Raw genomic sequence first — 11,433 nt, forward strand, 5'->3', positions numbered from 1 at the left:
CTCTTGAAAGGTAAATTCACTTCCTTTTTTGAAATATTGTAGTTAAAACTAATGAGAAATTGACCAGCATAATTAAAACAACTTAAAATAACTTTGGAAGTCACCTGCTTTGTCATCGTATGCAAAAGGTAACAACTGCATTACCTATATAACCAGATTGGATGTCCTGCTGCAAATTATCATTGGAAATTGCAGCTTTCGCTTTGACTTCTTCATGATGGAAATAATGCAACATTGATGAATATTGCTAAATTAGCTGTCCATTCTGGGGTATAATCACTGTTGGCAATATCTGCTTTCATTCTTATCTGATCAGTGTTTGCTGTTTGGAAGGTCTTGTCTACAGCCAAACTTCACCAGTTGAACTGAATCTCTCATTTTTATAGGATTAAACCAATCCTAAACCAAAATAAAAGTACACACAGTCTTGCACTGGTTTAACTAAATTGGTTTAAAAACACACCTTTAATTAAACCAGAGCAAATCTGTATGTAGACAAGGTTGTACTTCCACTTTAGTACCACTGAGTGTTTGTCACGGTCTTTTCTTTTGAAACTATTCTCTATTCAGTCAAGCTGATAGCTCATACTTTTTGCACAGAAGGAAGAGAAAGATCCTTCAGTTCACACTGCAGCATGGTACGCTGATGCCTGTGTGCAATTCTAGTATATGTTGGCGTCGGTACATCTACAGCTAAAACGTTTTCTTTCTCATTTATGTCCATATGCACACTTAAAAATTCAATGTGTATAATTAATGTACTTTAGATAAACTAGCACATATACAACAAATAATTCATAGGCCATGTCATACTAGTAATCTTATTTAGTATATCAAGGTAATGTGTATAATAATGGGACACAAGCGGTCATAAGTTTTTATATATAAATACACAAAAGTCATTCTGAAACAGGGTTGCTACATATACAATGTGACACACACACACGCACAAACAAGGAAATAAGTTTAGCTGCCTATCAGTCATGCCCTCTCATTCTTCATTCACAAGCACACAGCTTACTGTTACCACTTCTACTGTACACTATGGACCATACACATGGGGCTAGAAATGCAGTGAGAGAACACTTTTTTTAATCTGTCAGCAGTTGTGTATGAGCCCTCATGTCAGTGGCTGCACATGAACGCTACTTTTTAGGACAAAATCCAGCAAAAAAGCATAACTTCTCATAGAGATTCTGTGTAACCCTCTCTCTCTCCTCCACTGGCCCCCCAAAACAACATTGTCTGTTCACCCAGCCCTACCAGTCAAGTTTGTGTTCACAGTGCGTAAAAATTTCAGTTGTAACACTTAAATTCTCTGTTTGAATCGTTAGATACTTCATTTTCTTCAGGGTTCATTCCGTTGTGAATTAATAAGCGTTTAATTTCTTGGAGAGAGTTTTATCATGTTTTGTATGTAATTATAGGAAATATATTTTTGTGTGTGCAGATTTTTGAGAGATTGCCTAGCTATTATAAACTTCAAAAGAAGATGCTGCTTTTGGAGGACCGTATAAGTCATCTTCTAGGAGGCATACAAATAACATACATTGAAGAACTGCAACCACTGCTAACTCTTGAAGAGTATTACACCACTCTTGATGCTTTCTATAATAGATTGCTAAACAGTAGGCTATCGTTTCACCCTCGTAGTCTGCGTGGCTTGCAAATGATTCTAGAAAGGTATGTGTCTGCAGGATAGCTGCTTCTATAAAGCTTTTTGATCATTTTACACTCTATGCTGATCGTAATATTACTAAGAGCAATACATAAAGTCTCATTTGCTGAAATATTGTTCCTTTGGCATTTTCACATCCCCTGTTTGTAATACATTTTACATTTTTAAAGTAGCGTCAGGAAATATTAACTGCCTGCATCAAGTTAATTAAGACTACACAACCTGTAAACAATATGCACACATTACAACTTACTAGGCACTATCAATCCTGTTTGTAGTTATGGAATCAGTATGATCTGTTTCTAAATGATGTAACTGTGTCAAACTGTTTTTCTTGAGTTGGAGATAGGTTAGCTAGAAGGAAATCATGCACATCCAGTGAGGATAGCATTTTTGTCGTTCTAAACTCATCTGCACGGAATATAGCATTGAATAGATTGAACAATCTGTCAAGCATATGAACATCTGTTACACTGACACACAAGTATGTGCATCTAATAAGCCACTGTAGTTCAATGGGGGTAGAAGTCCCTGCCCAGGGCATATGTATTTAGGCTTTGTTTATGTGACTAAGATAATGTGCTATTGCTAAGAGAGTACTTGGCTTGAATTCATTTCAGAGCAAGCTTTTCATCCACGTATGGTGCTAATAAGATCATTGGACTGGTTGAACACAGGATTCAAGAAATTCAGTTGCAGTTGTTTTGTTAGGGTTCTGACAAGACTGCTAAATGTAAAATTTTAACATATCTTAAAATTGCTAAACTAATGGAGAAAGTCCTTTTGAAATCTAAATCTTTGTTTAAATCTCTGAGACATTATCTGGAAAAAAAGTGAGTTTTGTGAGTCAATAGTTTGTCTGCAGCAGGAAACTAATATGTATCTTTTGAGTTGCTTCTGCTGATCCACACTCCTGAAATTAAAAAAAAAAAAAAAATCAGAACACCTAAAATAACATTCTGTACTCATGCCTCAAACCCTTTACCAAAGAATTATTTAGAATTTATTGATCAGGTGGGATTTTCTTATCCTTAATTCCTCATTCTGTTGTCCATGATCAATATTTTCGTACAAGAAGTGATAAGATACACCTATTTTGACTTGCATCACGTTTCATTACAGTGATAGGTATGCTCCAAGCTTGCATGAACTTGGTCATTTTAACATCCCAACAATGTGTGATCCAGCAACCCTTCAGTGGTTTATTATTACCAAAGCACAGCAAGCAAGAGAGAATCTGAAAAGAAAGGAAGAGTAAGTATTCTCAACAAGTTTGTACACTAGCTCTTGTGTTTCTCTTCGACTTCTTGTATTACTGAATTATTTGTTTTACATCTATAACAATAAGAGAAATTTTGAGGATATATAAAAGGGAGTTAACTTTTTCCTACAAAAAAGGTTCTCACCTTTCCCGCCACTGTTCTATCTGCTGTTTTACCCAACTTGAAAGCTTGTCTCTCACCAGTAGTTGGTCCAATAAAATATATTACCTCATCCAACTGTCATTTGTTATGAACTGCTGTTCAGCTGACTACTTCCTTATCAGTTTACATAGCAGCTGTATTTCATTACAAAATTAATTTTTTTTTGTTTATAATATATAATGAAACTTTCTCTTGATGATTTTTCAATAATCTTTCTAAAGTATGCAGAGACTCAATAATTTCCACAATTGAGCATTCTTTATTGAATATGGAAATATTTTATGATACATACAAGTAAAGGTTTTTAAAATCTTCCTTTAAGGTCCTGGATCCTTAATATGGACTCAAATTAGAAATAAATATGTTTTAAAACAGCTGAAAATTTTCCTCTTTTTTTACTTATTTGGCAAGACCTGAATTCAGAGTTAGTGTTAGTGAAATCACAAACACGTAATGCAGCATGATGATGCAGGTCCCTTCACTGTTCGAGAGCTTACCATATAATCAGTACTTCAGGAGAAAATAAGAACCCAGAATTTTTGAATACCAATCTAACCAATTAAAACTGATCTTTAAGAACCCAAACTTGCAGCTGGAACAATGCAAGAGGCTGCCCCTGATGCTCATGCAGAGTTCCAGGCAGGTGCAAGGGGATGCCTGCACTAATCCAGTTGCAGGATCATGGTGTAAAGGTGTAATTTTTAAGGCCTGCCTTACACTTAAAAATAGACAGACATAGCTACGCTGCTCAAGAGTCAATATGTACACCCCTTACCAACATAGCTCTGCCGACCTACCCCGAAGTGTAGACGCACCTATGTCAATGGAAAAGTACTTCTGTCAATACAGCTATTATCATTTGGGGAGGTGGTGTTTTTGGGAAAACACCCTCTCTTGGTGTAGGCTGCACTTGCAATATATGGGATCATGCTGGCATAGCTACAGTAACAAAGTTATGTTGGTATAGTCTCCATAATGTAGACACATCCTAAGTCTGCCCATGTATCCTGTTTATTATCTGGATCTTAAGCACAGTACATGTGAAACTTTCCGCTGTTTGTTTGCATTCTCCTTAGGATTGTATTAAATAAAGGAACTGTATATCGTCCCATATAGGATATGTAAAAGTGTTTTAGCAATACAGGATTTAGAATGGCTCAGTTTGTCTATCATTTATCTGTATCAACACTGTCAGATTTGTATTACATGATAGCTTTTTAAAACTGCAATTCTCAAATGTATATACATACTAGCTTTTTCTTTAAAGAAACTGGATTTGTCAGCTGGTTTATTCTTATTCCTTTTTGTCTACGGTGAACTGAAAAATAATTTAATTTGCTAAGTCCTGAGCTAAGAATTCTGTATTTCTCTTGCAACAGTAAACTATATTACAAACACCTAAAATAGAGCAGGTGGCTACACTCCCCTTTGTTTGATGTCATCCAGTGTTTTCAGTCACCTGCAGAATACTGAATATAGGGTTTGATAGGTGGGTACACGAGGAAATTATTTTTATATTTTCAAGCCTAGTTTCTTAATGCTGACTAAATATCTCAAAAAGGAACAAACGTTTTTATCTTTAAGATGCCTTGAAAATGAAGTCACATGACTTTTTTTAACGACAAAGTGCTCTTCAAATAAGTGAGTCAGGAATGTTTTTAAAATGTGGCCTCCTTTTGTAAGTATTCAATTTGGCATAATCACTTGCGCGCACACAGTTTGCATATTTGTACATAAAAAGTTAGATTTTTACATGTTCAAAACTGTCACACTATACCTACACTTGAAAAAATTGAAACTAAATGCACACTGTATATAAATATTTGTCTTTCAAGGACATTTGGGGGCGGGGGGGAGGCCCAAGCACTAATTTTATCATTGTATTTGGTCCTCATATTTAGCACTAATTTCTAACTTTTTAAAATATACTAGGTTGACAGTGATGGAAAAAGAGCTAATCAGTGCTTCCACTGAAAAATTTTCTCTGAAACAGCTGTATAAGGAGCCAAGTATTTCACATGCACAGATGATAGATTGTTGTAAGCGACTGCTGGAAGAATCACTCCCATACCTGCAAGGCATGCACCTCTGCATTTCACACTTTTATTCAGTGTTGCAAGATGGAGACCTCTGTATCCCTTGGAACTGGAAAAGCTGAGGCCTGTCTAATAGGCAGAGGAACTGTCTGTTTTCACTAAGAGGCTATAAACATGAATTTTCTTTTAGAGTAAATTATTTAAACATGTATTTTGATATCAGTCACTAAGCCAAGAATTTTCCTTTTAATTGCTGCTCAGAAAGTAGAACTTCAGTTCTTGACAGCTTACTGAATAATGTACAGTATAGCTAGTTCATGCATAAAATTCTGTACGGTTTCCATACTCCTCTTGAAGTCCCATCATAGGGAAGGGGTAATGAAAGGGCATTTTTGATAGTTAAACAAAACTTTTGAATTGGATTTGAAGGTTACAAAAAGGGTTTTGGTTTGTTTGTAATGTACATGAATATTCCAGGATGGATTTTGTAAAGTTCATAGAAATTGTACCTTTAAAGCCAAGCACTATGTACTAACTAAAGTAGGTGACTAACTCGATTCAAAAATTAAGACATAACTTGTCAAAGTAGTTTTAGGGGCAGCAAAAGCTGTAGAAGTAATTCTAGAGTCCTTTATATATCATTAATTATCTGGTGCCAATATTGTAGTTACATATTGCTGTATATCTTACTATATAAGAAATACAGAAGAATGAAAAATCCTTCAGTGTTTTTATATGCAGACAGGAAAAGTACTTTGAACATTTGTTTAAGAGGAGTTTATTTTAAATATCAATCCAATATCTGCCCATTGGAGTAGGTGTTCACACTTAAATATTTGACATCTTTGTAAATATATCTCCAATCTACATTATTGTTACTATCATTTGTTACTGGAGTATAAAATGCATCAATTGTTTTTAAGTACACTGTAGCTACGGACATGACTATGAAACTCTTACTCACACTGGTGAGCGCTGATTTGCATGACTAGTCTCAATGAAATCTAGGGATGGTAGAAGTCAGTGTGACTACTCATAACAGTAAGTGCTCACTAATGTAAGTATGAGGTTCACAATCGACCCTGAGGATCAGGCATAATGAATTTTATTTATACTTGATAACTCCAATAGCTGATTGAGAGCTTATTTTCTGAGTAAATGTTAGACCCGTTAAAAAGCTGCTGTTTCACTGTATTTCACACTAAAATACACACCATGTTTGAGTTCTACATCTTGCGAAATCGTCTGAAAGGAACTAGCCAGTTAACATTTTTTGGACTTGGATTCATCTTTCAGAACTGGCAAAAATACTGTAAAATAAATGTGTATAAATTATGTATATTATTGTTTGTGTTGTTAAGATTGCCCACCACCTCCCATTATAAGATCATGTTTTCACTTGCTTATAACTTTGCTGTACTTTAACAGTTTGGGCCCAGATTTTCAATACTAGGTGTCTGCCTTCGGCTGGATTTTTTGGAAAACTTCAGCTGAAATGGTTCACCATTTCTGAGAATGAAGCAAAGGAAAAAATATTATTTAGTCCATGTTAAATATTTCTTGCTCTTCTTTGAACTGCCTTAGCACCCCTGTGCTTTGGAGCAAGAGGGTTGATTTTTGTGTCAGGGATGTGACTCTTGTCTTCCCCATGAAAATCCACTTGAATTTGGCCAAGTTTTAAGTCTTTGAAGAATTGCATTTTGCACATGCACAGTAGAGCCTTGCTAGAGCTTAACTGCTAAAACTTCTAAAAATTCCATCCTCACTGAGTATGCTCCAACCAACTGAGATGTGAAAACTGAGGAATGGAGGCTGGGAGTGACCAGGTGAGGAGAATGGGACTGACACAAGGGATCAGGACTAGGGAAGAGACAGGACTGAGACAAGTTGGAGGGGACAGGATGGGACAGAAGGGGTCAGGCTTGGGGGAAATGGGAAGGAGAGTCTGTGCCCACTGGAGCACGGGTTCTATTCTAGACTCCCCATTCAGTGTCTACAATAGAACCCAAGATTGCAGAGTCTCACCATTCCTTTGCTGTCTGCAAACATCTGTGCAACCCTTGTCGTAGTGTGTGTCCCATTTCCCACTAGTACTGGTCCACGTAGAGGATGACAACCTACTCCTGCTATCAGTTACTCTATTGGCACTATTGGAGAGGTCTGTGTGGTGAATCTAAAGGTTTCAATTCTGTTGGTGACCCATGAGGTTGTCAATATGATGTCACATTGTGGAATTTGTTTTTTCAGTTTCTTTAAAAAAATAACTAGGAAATAATACACAAACTATGTTGAAAATACAGTATTAAGGTTGCAAAATTAAGCACTCAAAAGTTATGAAATACCAGAATGTAGATTGCGTAACTCAACCCTCAGTATTCTTTACATCTATTTTTTGTGTGGAATGAGAAAAAAGGGTGGTGATCAATAATAATAAAAATCCAAAGCCAGTTTTATTTTTGAGTATTCACTGATTTAATGTTTAGTAATCATATTGGCTGAGACTTGAGACTTTTTCTTCTCTCTTGTTTAGAAATTTTGGCTACTTAAAACCAAATACTTGAAGGAAAGGTGGGTAACAATTCTTGAATCTCAACTCGTGATCAAAGATTTAAGAGAGGTGGACCACCCGTTATCAAACCAGCACATTTCAGATCATGTCATTCAGACTTCAAGAAGTAGTTTAGTCTTTACCATTGTTGTAGAAAATTAACCACTCATTGTTTTAGGAATCAGAATCGCCTGAGGCTCTTTTATTTTATACGAGCATATGTGCAAGGAGAGTCAGCGTCGCCCCGTGCAAGGCGGCGAGCTGCTCTGCATTCCATACGCTTCAACAAACTTATATAGGGTTTTCAGTGGCATTTTGAACAATACGCTTCCACCTGGGTACTTTTCCAACATACCATACCAATTATACCTTATAAGGACAATATCATACATATTGCATCAATAAGCAACCTTTCTAGTTTGAGCAAGCTTTGAAATTAAACAATAGGTCAAGTGCCGTTGACTGAAGACCATGGATTGTATATTGCAATATTGCGGTCAGGGGTTTTTTAAGCGGAACTGGCTGGATAGTCTGGGGCTTTTAGAAACCCCCCTGCTGTCATAGCGTCCCTTGGCCACCCACTTGTATACTTATATGACCTTTTCTCATCCTTCCTTAGCACATACAGGTATTCTGCAATAGGGAGATTTAGGTCAAAGGGCCTTCGTAGTTTTTTTTTTTTTCTTCCACACCATTGCTACAGAAGGGAAATTGAAAAGACATGGTGCTTAAACAGAAGAGATTGTTAATCTTTACAAACTGATAAACAAAATTCCAACAATAATTCCAATCCTATGTACAACTGTGGCTTTGATATTCATGCTTTGGCAAACAGGAGCATTAATTTTGGTAATTATATGGCTAGCATTTTAAAGTACTTGAAACCATTATTCTGGTGGTGTGAAATGCTTAGACATTTCCCCAGTGTCCAAAACATTCTCCCACCATATTTACTCACTATGCCTCTTTCACTCCTAGTGCTGTATATGAAAACTGTGAAACCATTGCCCATCTTGTCATTGTACTTTTGGCTTTTACCTACTATGAAGTACTCTCATGGACTAACAGTTTTTTGTATCCACTTACGATTTAGAAGGTGTTGAAGTTTGAATTTTGAATCTCAGGGCTTGTCTACATGGCTACTAGATAGCTGGGGTGTGAATGTACAGCACGCTAGCCTGTGCACTAATTGGCCTTGTGGACCTTGCTTCCGCACACTAAAAGTTCCATACTTTTAATGCACAGTAACAGTCCACACAGCCAGTTAATGCGTAGCAGGCTAGTGCGCTCTGCAGTCGGCACCCTGGCTTGCTGCTGTGTGGACAAGCCTATATTCAATATGTGTGGATGGGATAGAAAAGGAAAATTCTCCTGTAGAGGACAGGTGGCTGATTTACATTGTTAGGGGATTAATAATTCATCATAATTTTTCTTGCAGAAAGTAAATTAGGTATATAACCTAAACTGTGTTCACTGTAGCTGAAATAAACTGTTCCCCTTACGAGGAAAAGGTGAAACTAAAGCCTGTTAATTAAAACTTTTGTCATTCTCCTAATATGCAGCATTTGTCCACAAAGAGGATATTTGTATGATTTCAGGGGTATATGTATATTTATACATTGTGTGACTCGTAAATGTATGTAGTAGTGAATTTGTCTCAAATTTTTTCTTTATAAATGTGCACTTTTGGTGATGCTGTAGGCCAAGTCATATCTGACCCAGTTGGCAAGGATAAAGTTTAATTATGGCAAAAAGTTTAATATAAATTTAGAAAGATATAGATTCAGTCTTTCCCTGCATAAGCTGAATAGTTGAATATTACAGAGAGGACTTGGTTTAGTTCTTCCAAGATTGAGATGAAAAACTGGGAATCTCAGTCTTCTCATAGATTCCAAGAACAGAAGGACCCTTTGTGATCATCTAGTCTGACCTCCTGTAAGCCACAGAACACAGGCCATAGAACTTCTCCAAAATAATTCCTAGAGCAGATCTTTTAGAAAAACATCCATTCTTGATTTTAAAATGGCTAGTGATGGAGAAAGTGATGGAGAACACCCTGAGGAAATTGTTCCAATGGTTAATTACTATTAAGTTACTGTTAAAAATTTGTCTTATTTCCAGCAGGAGTGACAGATTCTTCCTAAAAGTTGGGGAGGGTTCCGCCCCAGTGAAGCCGGGCCAGGGATTCCAGGCCCCTCCACCTATCCGGGATGGGGGAGCGCGAGAGCAGTCCCCGGCTCTTGTCCCAGCTCCCCACCCAGGGCAGGTGGAGGGTCTGCAGCTCCCCACAGCTGCCCGCATGGCTCTTACCCCAACCCAGCTCTGACTGCTGGCTTGGCCTGGGGACGGGGCCTCAGGGGCCAAAGAGCTGCAGCTGGGCTATGGTAAGAGCCACCTTGGCTGCCATGGGGAGCCATGGACCTTCCACCTGCCCTGGGTGGGGGGCCCAGAGAGCAGGGACATGGGCCAGGGACTGCTCTCACGCCCCCCTCCCACCTGGTGGAGGAGCTGCAGCTCCGCACAGCTGCCCAGGCTCCCCGAGCCACTCTTACCTGAGCTGAGCTCCAGCTTCCAACTTCGCCAGGAGATGGGGCCTCAGGGGGAAGAGAAGGAGCAGGGGGCCGGGCCCATGGCGAAAAGTGGACAGGACAGGCCCATCCACTTTCAAAAGTTTGAGGGCCATGGCCCCTTGGCCCTCCCATTCCGGCGCCCCTGATTTCCCATCTGAATTTGTCTATCTTCAGCTCACAGCCATTGGATCATGTTATACCTTTTGTCTACTAGATTGAAGAGCCTATTATCAAATATCTGTTCCCCATTTGGGTGCAGACAGACTAATCAAGTCATCCTTTAACCTTCTCTTGGGTAAACTAAATAGCTTGAGCTCCTTTAGTCCATCACTCTATAAGGCATGCTTTCTAATCCTTTAATCATAGAATCATAGAATATCAGCTTTGGAAGGGACCTCAGGAGGTCATCTAGTCCAACCCCCTGCTCAAAGCAGGACCAATCCCCAACTAAATCAAGCCTGACCTTAAAAACTTCTAAGGAAGGAGATTCCACCACCTCCCTAGGTAATGCATTCCAGTGTTTCACAACCCTCCTAGTGAAAAAGTTTTTCCTAATATCCAACCTAAACCTCCCCCACTGCAACTTGAGACCATTACTCCTTGTTCTGTCATCTCCTACCACTGAGAACTGTCTAGATCCATCCTCTTTGGAACCCCCTTTCAGGTAGCTGAAAGCAGCTATCAAATCCCCCCTCGTTCTTCTCTTCCGCAGACTAAACAATCCCAGTTCCCTCAGCCTCTCCTCATAAGTCATGTGTTCCAGTCCCCTAATCACTTTTGTTGCCCTCCGCTGGACGTTTTCCAATTTTTCCACATCTTTCTTATAGTGTGGGGCCCAAAACTGGACACACCAATGTCGAATAGAGGGGAACGATCAAGTCCCTCGATCTGCTGGCAGTGCCCCTACTTATACATCCCAAAATGCCATTGGCCTTCTTGGCAGCAACGGCACACTGTTGACTCATATCCAGCTTCTCATCTGCTGTAACCTCTAGGTCCTTTTCTGCAGAACTGCTGCCGAGCCATTCGGTCCCTAGTCTGTAGCAGTGCATGGGATTCTTCCGTCCTAAGTGCAGGACTCTGCACTTGTCCTTGTTGAACCTCATCAGATTTCTTTTGGCCCAATCCTCTAATTTGTCTCGGTCCCTCTGTATCCTATCCCTACCCTCCAGCATAT

At 38.8% G+C, this 11,433-nt stretch overlaps 1 protein-coding gene across 5 annotated transcripts in view; it reads left to right on the forward strand.

The window, feature by feature from the left end:
* The window catches only part of TCAIM (T cell activation inhibitor, mitochondrial), a 45,927-nt gene extending 38,064 nt beyond the window's left edge, over positions 1-7,863 (forward strand). For all 5 annotated transcript variants that reach the window (XM_043540877.1, XM_027822506.3, XM_037890366.2 and 2 more), the window contains 3 exons: positions 1,451-1,683; positions 2,801-2,932; positions 5,035-7,863. In XM_043540877.1, coding sequence (XP_043396812.1) covers positions 1,451-1,683; positions 2,801-2,932; positions 5,035-5,260 — 591 coding nt within the window. In that variant the 3' untranslated portion in view covers positions 5,261-7,863. The remainder of the gene's footprint in view (positions 1-1,450; positions 1,684-2,800; positions 2,933-5,034) is intronic.
* The last annotated feature ends 3,570 nt before the right edge of the window (positions 7,864-11,433 follow it).

The sequence above is a fragment of the Chelonia mydas genome, chromosome 2, assembly GCF_015237465.2.
Source record: "Chelonia mydas isolate rCheMyd1 chromosome 2, rCheMyd1.pri.v2, whole genome shotgun sequence".
NCBI lineage: Eukaryota > Metazoa > Chordata > Testudines > Cheloniidae > Chelonia > Chelonia mydas.